The 17,167-nt window shown below is 26.7% G+C and overlaps 6 protein-coding genes across 6 annotated transcripts; 2 read left to right on the forward strand and 4 right to left on the reverse strand.

The window, feature by feature from the left end:
* Window positions 1-633: 633 nt before the first annotated feature.
* On the reverse strand, window positions 634-1,370 carry cand_017400 (uncharacterized protein; the record flags this gene model as incomplete). Its single annotated transcript, XM_067211974.1, has 4 exons — window positions 634-975; window positions 1,045-1,086; window positions 1,143-1,204; window positions 1,286-1,370. The coding sequence occupies 4 exons, from the start codon at window positions 1,368-1,370 to the stop codon at window positions 634-636; spliced, it is 531 nt and encodes a 176-aa protein (XP_067067241.1).
* Window positions 1,371-3,188: 1,818 nt separating this feature from the next.
* Window positions 3,189-7,016, reverse strand: cand_017410 (uncharacterized protein; the record flags this gene model as incomplete). Its single annotated transcript, XM_067211975.1, has 1 exon — window positions 3,189-7,016. The coding sequence occupies one exon, from the start codon at window positions 7,014-7,016 to the stop codon at window positions 3,189-3,191; it is 3,828 nt and encodes a 1,275-aa protein (XP_067067242.1).
* A 238-nt stretch (window positions 7,017-7,254) lies between these two features.
* cand_017420 (phospholipase carboxylesterase family protein) lies at window positions 7,255-7,998 on the forward strand (the record flags this gene model as incomplete). The annotated part of the gene is made up of 1 exon (XM_067211976.1): window positions 7,255-7,998. The coding sequence occupies one exon, from the start codon at window positions 7,255-7,257 to the stop codon at window positions 7,996-7,998; it is 744 nt and encodes a 247-aa protein (XP_067067243.1).
* A 790-nt stretch (window positions 7,999-8,788) lies between these two features.
* cand_017430 (uncharacterized protein) lies at window positions 8,789-12,736 on the reverse strand (the record flags this gene model as incomplete). Its single annotated transcript, XM_067211977.1, has 1 exon — window positions 8,789-12,736. One exon carries the CDS (start codon window positions 12,734-12,736, stop codon window positions 8,789-8,791), a length of 3,948 nt encoding a protein of 1,315 aa, XP_067067244.1.
* Window positions 12,737-13,170: 434 nt separating this feature from the next.
* Window positions 13,171-15,198, forward strand: cand_017440 (glucosamine-fructose-6-phosphate isomerizing family protein; the record flags this gene model as incomplete). The annotated part of the gene is made up of 1 exon (XM_067211978.1): window positions 13,171-15,198. The coding sequence occupies one exon, from the start codon at window positions 13,171-13,173 to the stop codon at window positions 15,196-15,198; it is 2,028 nt and encodes a 675-aa protein (XP_067067245.1).
* Window positions 15,199-15,234: 36 nt separating this feature from the next.
* cand_017450 (mannosyltransferase family protein) lies at window positions 15,235-17,058 on the reverse strand (the record flags this gene model as incomplete). The annotated part of the gene is made up of 5 exons (XM_067211979.1): window positions 15,235-15,244; window positions 15,310-15,320; window positions 15,524-15,559; window positions 15,650-16,840; window positions 16,921-17,058. The coding sequence occupies 5 exons, from the start codon at window positions 17,056-17,058 to the stop codon at window positions 15,235-15,237; spliced, it is 1,386 nt and encodes a 461-aa protein (XP_067067246.1).
* Between the last annotated feature and the right edge of the window lie 109 nt (window positions 17,059-17,167).

Below are 17,167 nucleotides of genomic sequence, written 5' to 3' on the forward strand. Positions count from 1 at the left end.
CTTGAAAAAGAATTTTCTAATTTAAGACTTTTAGTTGATAGTCAACCAAATCTTAAAATTACATTGATAAAATTATTATCAGATTCAGAAAATAGAAATTATATTAAATCTATTAAAATGTATTTAAAAGAAGATATTGCGGATATTTCGGCAAGAATGTTAAAATTTCAAAAATTCATCTCAAAACATGGTACACTTCTTAAAGTATTACGAAAGAAAATGGCAGATGCTGGATATCCAATAAATAAAAAGTTTATCATATTTGATAGAAAAGGTTTAACTAAAGAGCAACATAGAGCATATGTAAAAAGTGCTCAAATGGATTTAAAAATTAAGAAGCAATATCTTGGAAAGCAATATAAGGAATTCAATAGGAAAGAGGCTCAAAAATGGAAATATCTTAAATCAGCTATTAAAAATGTTAAGAATAATGCTAATCTTAAATCATAAAATAATCTATAAAATTTTAGAAATGTTCATAATTACTCAATTGTTTTAATTTTACATAAATTTTTTATTTTTTCTTAAAATCTTCATTACAATTATATACTAAAGTTTTTATATTAATATTATCTAAATATTAATCTAGATAATATTACTTATATTTAGTTAAAAAAAGATCTGTATTTAGTCTCAAGCAACTGATTCATAAGTTTTGTATTGATTAACAAGAGATTGAAATAATTTAAAAAGGAGTTTTAAAGCAGCTAATGTTGTTGTAGTTGCATGTAATAAGTTTAATAATGAAATACTCAAATATAGCTCAGTTTCAGTAATACATTCTATACGTTGAGATTTTATTGCTAAAATCAATGTAATATTGACATATAATCCAAATGCCATTATACCACATTGTATTATTAATATTATTACTCCAATGCCTATTAGTTTAAGATATTGACGTTCTGATCCATTATGAATAACCCCTAAATACATAAATATAAATATACATATAAAATTTAAAAGTAATACAACCTATAGTAGGATAGAAAGAATATATTTAGATTTTTAATTACTTTAATATATTTAGGGTTTTTAACCTACTTGTATAAATATTAAAGCATAATAATCACTACATGAAAATGTCTATATATGAGGGCATAAGAATAATAAACATAAATAAATGAACTAAATTCACTTACAAAAAAAATTGGAATTATTAAACATATTAAAGATATTGTTGATGTTAATATATATATAATACCTAATATTAAATGTATAAATAATTTTTAAGAATTTATTATCTAATAAAATAATAGAAAATAAGAAGTCAATTTCAACTTACTTAAAACTTGGCATGTTGATCGTTCAGTATTAATAAGTAATGGAGCTGGTCCTCCACCTGGGACTTTCCTTCTTCCAGAGAACATCTTAAAATACTAATCTAATATTGAAGTGCATCTCAAGCGCGATTTAAAAAAAAGTATGTCGAAATATCTAAGAATTTGTATTCTTTTTTTTAAATGTATGTTATCTAATAAATAATATATAATTATTTATAAATAAAATTAGACTAAGATTTTCATCAAATTATACTAGAAATACACGGAAAAGAAAGATATGGTAATAAATATATTTTAAAAATAAACCCTTATTTAGCTAGGGAATACAGATTTTATTATAAAATTTCAAGAATTATTATTACAAGAGAAAATTATTTATTAAAATTTAATGTATTTAAGAAAAACTATTGTGATATATAAGATTCTTAATTATATAATCATCAAAAGTACAAAACCCTAAGTATTTCTTTACAAAAAAGTACTATATTTTAATTATAGTAAAAAAATCACAAACTTTTTTATATATAAGATACAAATAATTCTATTATTACTTATATTTATATTATATATATAAATGACCTTACTATTTCTACTAAATAAATAAATATATATATAATTTTAAGTTTAAAACCTTAAAATCTAATATTAAATTCAATATAAACAGCTATTTATGACTACTTAAATATATTTTCTAAAATTTTAATATTTCAGAGGGTCTATATATTTTTATTAAAATTTAGTAATAATTTCAATCCTTTCTCAAAGTATATAAATATAAATGAATAATTTATTAGTAAATTAAGATATATATATTAAAGATCTTTATATATGATAATTGAACTAAAAAATTGATTTCTTGGCCCTTAAACTATATTAATATAATTAACTAATATATTGTAAAGTTTAATCATTGGAAATAATTTTAAAATAAACGAAATATTTATCCTGTCTTCTGTAATTATATTCATTATATATTTGATAATGTAATTTTAAGATTAATATTTAAATAAAAAATTGAATTTTGAATTTAAAAATGATATAATGAAAGTTTATTTATTAATTTTAAGTTAATTATGAATTATTTTTAAAATTAAAAAAAAAAATAATAATTAAAGTCATTAAATTACATAATTTATTTGATTATATGTTTTATAATTAAAGTTATATATATATCTAATACTCCAATGTTAATGATTAAATTAATAAATTAAGCTAGATTGTATTTAAAAAAAAATCTATAAAATATAGAAATGATAATAGAATAATAATATTTATTTCAAAAAATAGATGGATAATACTATTTAGTTATTTATATTTTTTGAAGCAATTAAATAGTAATGATTATAAAGATAATAAAATAAAAACTTCAAAGATTATTATTTTAAGATTTATAATATCATATTGATCATTTGTAATACATAATTAACTTCTTATCTATTATTAGCAACTTTAAGCCTCATTTTTTGGGGTATTATTTACTAAAAGTTACATATCTACATTATACATAATAGAAAACATACTATAAATGTTATTAAAGGATAAGAGCCTATTCTCTGTAGTATAAAATATTTCTAAAATAGTTCCAAAATAATAATTCCTTTATATCTTAAATATAAATTTTTTATTTATAACTAAAATAAATTATATTGATTATTAAAATTAATAAATTTTCTTAAATATTCATTTTGGAAGAAATGATCTTAAGATATATAAAACTTAATATTTTAATATCCTTAAGTTGTGTATAAATAACAAAAACATATTAAAGTAATAAAGTTGAAGTTATTATTAGTAATTATATAATAAAATCTTAATAGAATATTTTTAATGAGATTAATTGTATATTTGGGTTATTTTGTATTTAGTAACATATTATTAAACTTCAAACTCACTTTGTAATACTATTTATCCAATAATAGTAAAACGACCACCTCCACGTTGAATAAACTTCTTAGTTATTTTCAAATTAGACACTTTATTAATAGACTTATCATCATTATTAATAGATTCTTCAAAATAATTATTAGATTTTTTATCTATTTGATCACTTAGAGATTTAATATTATTCAAATTATTTATTTGCATAATAGGATTTTTAATATTATCAACAGTATTTTCAGATTTCCAAAATACAGAATCTATATTGTTAATATCTTTATTTATTTTATTACTGCCTATGTTTTCAGTTTTACGGATTTTTTTTGCTACTTGTCTTTTTTCAAGATAGTCCGAAATCTCAATATGATCAAATACATGTGAATTTAAATATATACATCTATAACATGCTAAATGTATTGATTGCAAAAGTTCTTCCAACTTTTTAATTGCTATTGACTGTTTTTCACTAGATACATCTAATAGATTTACTTCATGATTAGTTTCTTTATTAATATTTTCCCCCATAGAACTAAGATCTATGATTGATTTTTCTATATTATTTGAGTTATTATAATTATTGAAATTTATATCTTTATTTATTATTATCTGTTTAAGATGTTTTATTTGACCTGATGCCTCTTTAATTAATCCTCTTTTTAACTCCTCAAATTTACTTTGTCTTAATTTATCAATCTCACTTCCACTTTCTGATTGAGATTCTGAACCAAATTTAACAAACTTTTTCCAATAATTAGTATCAACACCTATTAATGTCGCAAGACTATCATCATTTAAAATTTCATCTTCGTATTCATCATCTTCATATTCATCATCAGTCCAAAGTTCGCTAATTACATCATCCATATACATAAAATGATTACTCACCTCATTCCTCCTACGTTCAAGACGAGTTTCACCATCTAAGTTATCATCAACTAAATTAGATAAATTATGTAATGAAGATTTTCGTTCTTTTAAGCCTTCTAAAGTGAACAACTGACGATATTGCTTCTCCTCAATTTCTTGAATATGTTTTAAATGAGCTTGCATAGCATCTCCATTTAAACCAATTTCATCATCAATTACTCTATTATCTATTAAATCCGAAATATCACTAATTTCATCCCAATCTAAATCATTATCACCATATTCATCATCTTCATCTTGTAAATCGTTACTTTGTTTTGTTATCTTATGTAGTCCATAAATATTATCATCATCATTTTCACTTTCTTCTGCTTCCTGTTCTAATAAATGCCCATATTCTTCTTTTATTTTACGAATTAACTTTCTCTTTTTGTTCCTTATCTTCTTTAAGCGATTATATGTTACTCTTTGTTCTTGAGTTAATATTTCTCGTACTAAATTTTTATCTTCTAAAGATTCAGAAGATAAATTCTCTTTTATTCCATTATCTAATAAATTATTAGTAAAATTAATTTTTTCGTGATTATCCAAAGGTGTGTTTATTATTTGTTCTGATATTTCTTTTTCTATTATTGAGTTTTCGGATGAAGATTTAATATGCTTGATATCTTTCTTTATTGAATATTCAGAATCTATAGAATTTTCACCCTTATTTATTTTATGAATTATATCATCTTCTATATAGTCTACTTCCCCATCATCTAAATTATCTAACTGTTCATCAGAAATGTACTCAATTTCCAAAGGCAATGATGGAGTAAAATCAACTTTTTCATATATTTTATTCAGTTCGTCACAAGATTCACTATTTTCCAAGGAATAACTTATATTATTTAATGAATTGCTTAGAATTTCAAAATTGTGTTTAAGATTATCAACTGGTTCTTCCAAATTCAATATATTATCTTGTGAGATACTAGAATTTATTTTTTTTAGTTCATTTTCTGTTACTGACTCTATCTTCACTTTTTTTATATTTGGGTATTCAGGTAAAAATAAGTTCAAATTAAAATATGAATTCCAATGTTTTAATTTTTCAACTTTTAGTTCCATAGTCTTAGAATCTAATATATCAAAGTGATTTATTGCGAGATTTTCAGCTTGTTTCTTTAGTTTTATCCTTCTAATTCTTGCCTGACTTTGTTCCCTTAATGAAAGTTGTTTTGGTGGTTCAATTATAATAGTATATATAGGTAAATCATCACCAGATTTATTACCTAAAGTAGTCCAAGTTGGCATAGGTCCTAAATTATAGAGCATAAATTTAAATATATGGTATTGAGAATCAAAATTTGACTTTTGATTTGATTTTTCAACATTTATAAATTTTAAACCTTGTATATTCTCAGTCTTTTTGTCTTTATTGTTATCATATGCATTAATATTACTGCATTCACTTTTTGAATCCTTCAAATTATATAAACCTTTTATATCAATTCTACCTTTAGACCACTTCTCCCAAGGTCTCATTTTACTAGAAGTACTAAGATCCAATATTTCATTCCATTTAGAATCCAAATTCTCATCTATTTTTAGTTTATTATCTGTATCTGAATAATCTATATCAGATTTGGTATCATTCTCAAAAAGGTCCATAGTTGTATCTTTAGCAGTATTAATAGAAGCAATTGTAGAAAGTGAATCTGGTGTATCTATTGAATTATCAATATCGAATGAAGTAATATTGTGATTATTAAAGTTCATAGAATATTTCTGATAAGTCTTACCATATTTATTAATATATTTGCAATGTTGAGCAGCTCTACAAAGCCACCATAATTTAGTTCTAGATTTTATAGATATTAAACCCCACCTTGATCTTTCTGACTGATCCTCTGAATTTAAGTTATCTTTATTTTCATTCATTTTTTTAATTAACTTCAACTGTGTATTAGCAACAGATATAAGTTTAGATAATACAACTCTTCCACAATTATCCTGAACGGAGACAACTACCGAATCATTAATATCTAAAAAATAATTTGGATACTTTTTAGTATCACGACATACTTGAATATTGTCACCAAAAACAAAACTTTCTGTTAGTGGGCGAGTAAAATTATTTGTTATACAGGCTAAATATCCATATTGTTCAATCCATTTTTCATAAAAAAATGCCAAGCTTCTCCCATCTACTTTGTTATAATCTGAATTGTCTAAATTTGATATTATATTTGATTTCAAGTTAAAAAAAGTAGATGGAATCCATTCTTTAACTTCATATAATATAGAATCATCTTTAAAAACAAAAGGAATTAATAACCTTTCTAATGAACTTAATTCTTCTATATTTAAATTTAACTCCTGTGGGGTCTTATTAACTATCATATTATTTGAATCTTCTGCTTTTTCATCTAAATTGCAGTTTATTGATTCAAATAATCTATCTTCATATAAACTATCCCCATATATCTTTTTTGATATGTTGTTATTTTTATTTAAGTCATAATATTCATGACTATTTGCAGATTGTTTTTTTGCAGATGTTAGTACATCTAATTTAGACAAAAAATTATCTACATCAATATCACTTTTATTTCCTTTATCACCAATCTTTAATTTAAATCTTCTCTTTTTCTCCCTTTTTTTTAAATTATCCAAATTTTCATATTTAGAAAACTCATCTTTTTTATTATCATAAAAAGATAAACTTGATTTAGAATACGAATCCAAAGTATTAATCGGAACTTCTATATCTCCCCTTTTTTCATTCTCGCTATTCAAATTACTTCTAATATTTGTCTTACTATATATTTCTGAAGATGTTCTATATTGTTCCAAACTCTCAGTATTATTGTTTTCAAAAGTAAAACATTTACTATTATCTTTAGCCACTGAATCATTATCATCTTCCCTTATCTTATATTTCCTTAGTCTCTCCAGCCCTTTTTGAAAATAAGAATCCCTAACATTATTACATTTGCCCATTAATAGAACTTAATTTTAATAATTTAATTCCCTGTATTTAAAATTTTAAGATGTGGAATTCTATATACCCCACCCAAATGTCCAACTAAATACATGTAGCGGTAATAAAAAATAAAAATGATTGTATATACGATACCATGTTATATTAGGCGCCAAATATTGTAAGAAAATACCTTAGTACTGTGTAGTGGTGATTTAATCTTATATTACTGATGTAATTATTTAGATATATATTGGAATGATTGAAAAAGGTGATGGATATGGTGGAGAAGGATATAATTATGTACCTGAATACTACAATTCTGTTTTTATATGGCTTCATGGGAGAGGGGATACAGCAGATAGTTTTCTGAGATATATCCAAATATTTCAACAATATAAATCACTTAGAAGAACTAAGATAATTTTATTGACTGCACCTATAATTTCACTAACATATCTTGAAGGATACCCATTTAGAGCCTGGTTTGATATGTTGAAATTTGAACCATTATTTCCTGAAGAACCAGAACACCTTTTTAAAACTTCATCACGAATAATAAATATAGTTTTAGAGGAAATAGAAAAAGGTATTAAGTCAAGTAGAATTGGAATTGGGGGTTTTTCACAAGGTGCAGCTTCATCTTACTTTATTGCTTTAAGTTCTATAAAGTGTACATTTGGATTTTGTATAGTAGTAGGAGGTTGGTTACCTTTGATTAATAATTTTTGTAAGAAGAAAGAAGTTGAGTTACTAAATAATTATATTACATTTGAAGTCACAGATGATGTTAAAAAGAATACTAAATTTTTAATTCTACATGGAGAATCAGATCCTAGAGTCCCATTATTTTGGTCTAAAAGATGTCAAGATATTGTCCTATCTATTATAAAACCAAAGAATTACCAAAATAAAATATATCCTAATATTGGTCATACTATATCTATTAGGATGGAAAATGATTTTTTGGAATTTATGGCAAAATGTTTGGAAATTTGTTAAATATTAACTTTACAATAATTTTACATTATCCTTTTTAGTTTAGAATTTGTATAATCTATCATTTTTAAAATATATTTTAATATAAGATTAAATATTGAATCAATATCTTTATTTCATAGACTAAATAATAATAAAAAAGAATATTGTATATACTTATTCAAAAATTTAGCTTTTTTAAAGTTTATATAATAATGTAGTATTTTAATATTAAGTATACTTTTATAATATTAAAACTTAATTATAGTTAATATGATATTATAATGACCTTAAAAGACAATTAAGTATATTTTCTAAAGTAAAAATAAGTATAAGCAGGTATTGACTTGTAAAGTTTGTCAATAAAATATAAAATCAAAATAAAGTCTAAGATTACTTTTTACATTCAAATAATATATTCGAAATAATACAAATATATTCTTTCACTTTCTAATTAATAAAAATAGTTTATTTTAAGGATCAGTCATGAAGTAACATTGTACTGGTTTATACCTAAGACCCTACTAATAAGATTACTACTAATATAATAATTAAATTGTATCCTATATTATAAATTATTTATATTAAATTTACAATATTTAAATAAGTTAAAATGAAGTTGAATACTACTATTATAAGGGGTTGAAATATATATTAAATCACCCTAATTATATTTAATGAAAAAAATGTATTATTTAATCTATCAAAGGTTAAAATATTGAAATAATAAAAAAAGATATTATTTCACTATAGTTGTAATAGATTAAATTTATATTGTATATATTATTTTATAAGAGGGAAAATAATTAAGTTATTATTCCAAAAAGGCTTTTGATATTCCCAAGATAATAATATATACCCAAAGACCTATTACAAGAAAAAAAACCAAATTTCTGATATTATTAGTAATTGGTATTCCCCATAAAGCAACTCTTCTATCCTCTGTATCTAAATCTTGAGTTAATTTAATATGTTGAAGTACAATTTGCTGAGCTGAACACGGAGGCATAAAGGAAAATGCATCCCAAAATAATTTCCAATGTAGAGTCTCTGTAATCATATTTGAATGATTTGCAAGCCATACAATAACTAAAAGTGTTATACTATAAGCAGCAAATATCATTAGAAGTGTAAATCCAAATTCATCTAAAAATGTAAAATAAAAGATATCTTTAGTATCCGGTGGTATAGAGAATGGCTGAAGATGTTTAAACCAGATGGTTAAAGCAACGGTTAAACCAATAACAAAGTAGATATTATTGTAAGGCCTACAGGCCACTAAATATCTACGATGCATTCTTCTCATAATTGCATGCCTTACACGAACCCACTGACATAGTACTATATCAAATCTTCCAGGAGGAATGAAAACAGCCCCAGAAGGGTTTAGTATTGAAAATTGGTTGGAAAAGTTAGGTGGAAATACTCCTTCAGAATTTATTTCAGGTGTTACATTTCTTTTAACAGAGTTAAACATTCCATAATTAATATCTGGGTATGCATGCAGAAAGTATTTTATAACTTGAATTCGTTGTTGTAACATAAGTATAAGTAGAGAAGGGACCTTTAGAATTGCGAATGCAAGGATCCAAGTATTTATAACTAAAATGACTTCTGTAAACACTGCAATATGAATATTGTTAGTTACAAAATTATAAGATTCATTATATCTATAAAATTCTCTGAAATTCCCAAATAGATAACGTTGGATATTAGATGCAACAGCAATACCAAAGGCACATATTCCAACCAATAGAGTAACATTTGCATATTGTTCTATAGATATCTGTTCCTTTTCAACTATATCATTTTGAAAAGATTTTTGTGATTCTGCAGATCCAGTATTTATTAAAGTTTGTTGAACATCAAATTCATCACATACAGTATCGTTGATTAAGTCATGCTTTTGTTTGTTATAATTTAAATTTTTATTGGGCCTTATTGTTTGTTCATGAATTTCTTCAGCATTATCATCTAGGTCTTTATGCCAAATATTATTTTCTTTTTCAGTGAGTTCTTCCCTAATAAAAGCTGTTGCAATATCCGTAGCATCATTTCCTCTAAGTGAAAGTAATTGATTAGCTCTTAATAATACTCCCAAAGCAAGTAGAAATCCTGTATATACTACATGACGAACTCTACCTACTGAAGTCAAAACTATTATACAATAAAGTAGTGAAATAAACTTCAATACTCTTATTAATCTATAAGCCTTCCATTCAGATTTCGTCAAGTAAAGATTTTCGGAATTGGATTGTTCTAAAATTGGGACAAACCTACAAACATCATGTTGGCTTCTAGATGAGTAGACAATAGTAAAAGAAGAACATGCAATCCAGAAAATCAAAGCTATGAGTAAAATTATTAAAACTCTTTCTTGAAATGTCTTTAAAGTAGGATCTACTTTCCGCAAAGGGCAAGAAAATACCAGATCCAAAACTTGTTTACGTTTCTTCCAGTTAATTACTCTAAGATTCATATGATTATTTTCTAATGTAAAAAATCCTGAATTTGCTTCTTGCCAAAATAATGGAACAAACTCATTATTTTGAGTATTTCTTTGTTCTTTTTGATCTCTTGTAGTCTCAGTATCTGGATAACAATAAGGTGATTGAAAGTATTCGGATTGTGAGATCCATTCTGTACATAATACAGGAGTTAACCCTAATATTGCTGATAAGCTTAAACTAGTCCCCACAATTTTGAGTGTCATTGTCACATCTTCAGAGTCAAGGAATGGAAGAACTGCATTCGGATGAAGCATGACTGCTACTATATCAGCAGAATCAATTTGGCTAGTAGAGTCTAATATTTTTTTAACAATTGTATATAAAGGTTTACATAGATTTGGTCGTTTTGAAAATCCTTCAAAATCTCTGGGTAGATTAGAAAATACAAATTTGAGTTGATCTACAGAAATTACATTAGTTAAATCCCTTTCACAAATCCATTCATGTAATGTCTCAGGACTTCTTAAAGCTATTTCCGTAATTACAGAAGTAGCTCCGGTCCTTGATGCATGATTTATAGCAAGTTTGAGAGCAGATCTACAGTTAGCATTATCCAAATACTGATAATCTATTAGGATATTAAGAATCTCACGAGCTTCTGCAATTTGTCCATTAAACAATGCAAATGTTAGAGCATTGTGACCATCCCTGGATATACGATGCAGAAACAGGAGACTTGGATCTTTTAGTGATCTTACCATCGCATTGATTGCAGATGCAGTTGGATTTCCTCCTTTACGAAGTAATTCAAACAAATAAGAAGAGTAATCCAATGGGTTAGATAACTGTAAAAGAGAAGCTAGGAGAACTTGACGAGGATCAGGGTCTCTATCATCTAGATGAGAAATTTTGGTTCCATATGAGGAACTCATATCTATATCATCTAAATAGTTGCCAATATCAGTATTTTCTATATTATTTTGTTTTATATTTACTAAACTTGATACTTGGAAATTTGAAGAATTTATTATATTGCTCAATAGAAAGTCTATTGGACCCTTTGAAGATTTATCTAGCAAGTGAGGATTACAGCTAGTAAAGCCTTGATACTTAAATTTAGTTGCATTTCTATAAAATTCTAGTATCTCTTCCAATAAAGCATACATCTCTCGAGATGTGACAACATTCAACAAAGATCTTCCTTCCTCATCTTTAACGTCACATAGGCTGGTATCTTGTCTTGCATACTCTATACGAAAGAGATTTATAATAGATGACTGCTGAACTTGAAGAAGTCTAAGTATATCTAGCAAGCGACGAACATGATAAGGAGGTCTGACTGCATAACTCTTATAATGTCCCATTGAATATCTATTCAAATAATTTTTGTAAAAAGTAGGATCTTCCAATAAGCAAGTTACAATATCAGGATGGTTCATTTTAATTGCTACAGATAATGGATCATTATTGTTATTATCAGTAATTGTTTGATCTGCTCCATTATAGAGTAAGAGACGAACAATTGATAGCAAATTATTGCTGGCCGCTACTAGTAAAGGAGTAACTCCAGAAATATCTCTAATATTAGGGTTTGCTCTTACATTCAACAACAAGCTTACTAGTTTTTCATCCTCTGTTAAAACAGCATGAAATAATGCTGTTCGCCCTGTATAATCCCTAGTATCAATTAAAGTGAATTTTCTCTTAGTAAAATTATTTGGTGTTATTCGATTATTTTTTATATCTGAAATTCCATTATGGGGTTGAAATGCATGTTGTCTTTCAGCTAACTCTAATAATACCTTAACTGCCCCAAAATTTTTGTGCATTATTGCCAGAATCAGTGGGGTATATCCCCTTATTTGAGCCTTTTCTGAACTCATTCCTTTTAAAGAAAGATAATACATCATTGCACTACTTCTAGGTGTTGAGTGACGAGATAAAATAGTTAAGGGAGTCTCACCCCCCCACCCTGGAGCATTATCATACAAAGAGTAAATGTTCACTAATCCTTCAGTTTCGTTAGTTTTATAGTATGAAGTTGAGTACTCATCAAGCTTCAAAAATTCCTCAACAGCTTGAATATCTAAATTTTCAATTGCATTCATCATCCTGTCAACTCTTATAGTATAATTCATATTTGATCTAAATGGTTCAGAGGTGAAGTTAAGCCATAATCTAGTATCATTATTAGCATAATCAGATAAATTTGTAACAGAAGAATCTTCACATTTTACTAAGTAAAAAAATAGCCAAATCTGTTTAATAGACAAAACTAGATATAATCTCCAGAAATTCTTGAATACCAACATTTATCCTTGCCTAGACACATCGCAGCTTAGACATTAATATTATCTCCTGCAAATCTCCCCAGCTAAAAAAAAATAATTAAAGTTTAATTTAATGTGTTATTACTAAATTTCTGTGTAGTTCACAAATCGGTATACTTTTAATCACAAACTCCTTATCACCTTACCAAAGTTAAAATTAAAAATGAGCACACACAATTCCCGCCTAATGATGGTACTGTTATAATATAAATATGTTTTTACCGCCATAAAAATACCGGTTTTATGTGGAAAAGTTCTGACTTCCTAATATTGGGTACCAGAAATATGTGAACATGTCCAAAGCGCCTTTTTTATTATGCATGTTCACAAACAACTGAAAAGTAAATATTTACTTATACAGAATTATTCAATTAGTTACATTAAAATCTAATATACATAAAAAAAACTATAGAACAATGTACTGGAAAGTTTATTGTGGGATTTTATCGCCTTTTATCCCAAATATTAGCAATATGAGTCAGAATTTCCAAAACAGATTTAGAAACGGAATGGAAGGCAAAGAGTCAATAAGAAAAAAAAGAATTGATTTAAAAAATATCAGCAGATTTGCAAATATAAATGCAAGAAAAGTAGAATGTTGTGGAATAGTGGGATATATGGGCTCTGGAAATGCTCAAAGTATTTTGATTCAAGGAATTGAAATTTTACAGAATAGAGGTTATGATTCCTGTGGAATGAGCACATTAGATGGAAAGGGAGGCTTATTTACCACTAAATTTGCTTCAAGTGACAATGGAGATGCAGTTGAACATATCAAAAATATATCAAAAGACGTGCATGAGCATCACAATATTGGGATAGCACATACGAGATGGGCTACACATGGTGGTAAAACAGATCTGAATGCACATCCACACCAGGACTACAAAAATAGAATTAGTTTAGTACACAATGGGACTATTGAGAATTACTTAAGTTTAAAGGAAGAGCTGGTACATAAGGGTATACACTTTTTATCAGAAACAGATACAGAAGTTATAGCAAACTTAATCGGATCATATTTGGATGAGGGTAAAGGATTTTCAGAAGCAGTAGAATCTGCTTTATCGCGTCTCCAAGGGACATGGGGAATTGCCGTTCTACATAGAGACTATCCAAATGTTATGATACTAGCACGCCATGGATCTCCTCTACTAGTAGGTGTACAATCAGATCACATATATGTTGCATCAGAGACCTCAGCTTTAGCAAATTATACAAATCAATATGTAGCTTTACAAGATGGTGAAATTGCAGTACTATCTCCAGAGGGAATAAAGAAATTAGTAACTCCTTCAAGATTGATAGAACTTCAGCATGAAAAGGTTGAACCTTCACCATTTCCCTATTCTCACTGGACAATGAAGGAGATATTTGAACAGCCACATGCTTTGGCCCGTTCTTTAAATTTTGGGGGCCGTATCTCTCCATACAATAATAAAGTAAAATTAGGGGGTTTAGATATGCATAAAAATGAACTTTCAAATATTGAAAATCTTGTTATTCTTGGATGTGGTACAAGTTACCATGCTGGTATATTTGCTCAGTTAATAATGGAAAATATTTGTGGTTTTAACACAGTATCAGCAAAAGATGCCTCTGAGACACAAATTACGGGTTATCCGAAGTATAATGCAGGAATTATTGCTGTATCACAGAGTGGGGAAACTGCAGATACAGTAAAAGCAACAATGATGGCGGATAAACTAGGAATCCCCAAAATATCAGTAGTGAATGTTGTAGGCTCTCTATTAGCTAGAACTACAGGTTGTGGTGTGTATCTAAACGCAGGAAGAGAAGTTGCAGTAGCTTCTACCAAGGCATTTACTACTCAAGTTTTGGTTTTGTGTTTGATTGCAACTTGGTTTGCTCAAAATAGAGAAATTAATTCTTCTTTATACAACTGTAATGAGTTGCTAGAAGCCATACATAGGGTTCCAATAAGTATTGGAACTACGCTCCAAGTTAAAGATCAGTGTGAACAAATTGCAAAAAAGCTTATAGGTTACAAAAATATATTTGTTCTTGGACGTGGGCTTGGATATCCAGTAGCTATGGAGGGAGCGCTCAAAATCAAAGAGATATCATACATTCATGCTGAAGGATACCCAGGTGGAGCTTTAAAGCATGGTCCATTTGCTTTAATAGATAAATCTGAAGGAACTCCTGTATTCCTAGTGATTCTGTCAGATGAATATACTTCTTTAATGCTTAATGTTGCTCAGCAAGTGAAGGCTAGAGGAGCAAAAGTGATATGCATTACGGATAATCCACAAATATGCCAAGATGTTGCTTCTGAATGTATAGTAATACCTTCAAATGGGCCTTTAACTGCTTTAAATGCAGTCATTCCATTTCAATTAATTGCATATTACCTTGCAGTTCAACAAGGAATAGATCCAGATAAACCCAGAGGTTTAGCAAAAACAGTTACAGTATTCTAGATAGTGACCTGCAATGTGGTGGATAATGTTTAATATTTAATAGAATCTATAAATTGAATATCTTTTGAATTTTATCAAATTTATAAACTTAATATATGGTTTTAAAATTACAAAGCATCAGTCTACTAATGATTTATAATAATAAAATATTAAATTTGGTATACTTATTTAAAAGGAGTAACGAGGTCTTTCTAAAGTTTATTTGGGATTAATCTAGGCTACTTTTTAATAAATATAAAATTTGCAAAGTATTTAGAAGTATTTATAGCAGCTTCTTATAAAAGTTATTGCCTTGATACTTTAAAAATGTAACGACAATATTTACATTTGTAAGCAGAAAAAAAAGACTTGAATGAAATATCTGATAGTAAAAAAAAAAAAGTTGGAAATTCTACATTGGTATTCTTCATATAAAAAAAGTATCTAATAGGAAAAAAAAAAGTGCACTTACACTTAAAAAACAGGAATTTCCTAACATTTCCAATTTATAAGCAAAATATAGCCAAGTTAATTTTGCAAATAACCATAGTATTAAAGATATAGATATTGGAATAGTTGTCTCAATTATTATCCAAAATATTTCATATGAATCTAGCGATCTCTTGTCATTGTATTGTTGAGGAATATTATTGAAAATATAAATAAAAATAGCTATTGGCATAAGCATAAACCACCAAATAAAATATTGAGATGTGCAGACCTTGTTAAATGCAACAAATAGAACTGTTTGAATAAATATGGCCATACAACATTCTTGTTTATTAACTAATATTATACCAGCAAACATAACAGTTACAATTTGAGATGTCAAAGAAATCAGTGAAATCGATTTATATAACAAGTCAGAATTGAAGGGTTTATTACTCGGATCCATTGTTAAATAAAATAAATAAAAAAATGGTGAGAAGTTATGGCGTTGATCTCGGCGTATAAAGTGGTAAAGATAAGTTTCATAAATGAATGTCCACCCATATAAATAATAAAAAAATCCAAATAATAAAGAAAATACCAAGAAACTTGTAAACCCAAATAATAATTGATTGTAATCTAGTGAAGTAAACAGTTCAATTGGAAATTTGATTATATATTTATAAATTGAGCATTTCATTTTTAAATAATAAGGATTAATATAAAATATAAATGGCACAGCATAAATGATTGGATATAACTTAAAATGAATAGCTAAACCAAAAAATACTCCTGAATATATTAAATATTTTCTCCTTTTAAATAATTCAACCTTAGCCTTCATTATATAGTACAAAGTTAACAAAACTAATATTGAAGGAATTACATCAGCATTTCCTCTTGCAGCTATTACAATTGAGAATGGATTTAGCAACCATAATGATACTAAAATATCCCTAAATATTGGATTCTTTAAAATGTACATATTAATATTATCTTGTTTTTCTTTTGAATTCTTATTATCTATTTTAATGAATACCATCATCTCTAAAATTGTATTTAGAAGTTTACCAGCCAATATGTTAATACAACAAAATAACATCTTCGTTGCAATTTGCAAATTAAAAAAGAAGTTTATACATGTTATATATGCAATCAAAGGTGTGTATCTATATGTTTCTCTAGAATATGGAGATTGGCCATTATAAGCAGCTCTTGCTGCATCTATAAAAACCTATATATATATATTATAGGTGATTATTACAAGTATATTTTTTACATATTAAGGATTATAATACAAAAAAGATAACCTACCGAATAATCAATATCAGTAAATTTTACTGACTCCCCGTACCAGTCATGAACAAGACCATAAAACAAAAGTAACAGGTGGAGAGTAAATGCGCAATAATAAATATTTACATCTATAGACCTCAATATACTCAGAAACATCCAATTCTTACAGTCACTTTATAATCTTCAAAAGAAATATTGAAAATTAATAGCGGGCGCCTTAAAGATGGATACACATTTTGGCGGTACTTGGTAGACATCTTTTTTG

This window comes from Cryptosporidium andersoni, assembly GCF_001865355.1.
Source record: "Cryptosporidium andersoni isolate 30847 chromosome Unknown contig_3, whole genome shotgun sequence".
In the NCBI taxonomy this organism is placed as follows: domain Eukaryota; phylum Apicomplexa; class Conoidasida; order Eucoccidiorida; family Cryptosporidiidae; genus Cryptosporidium; species Cryptosporidium andersoni.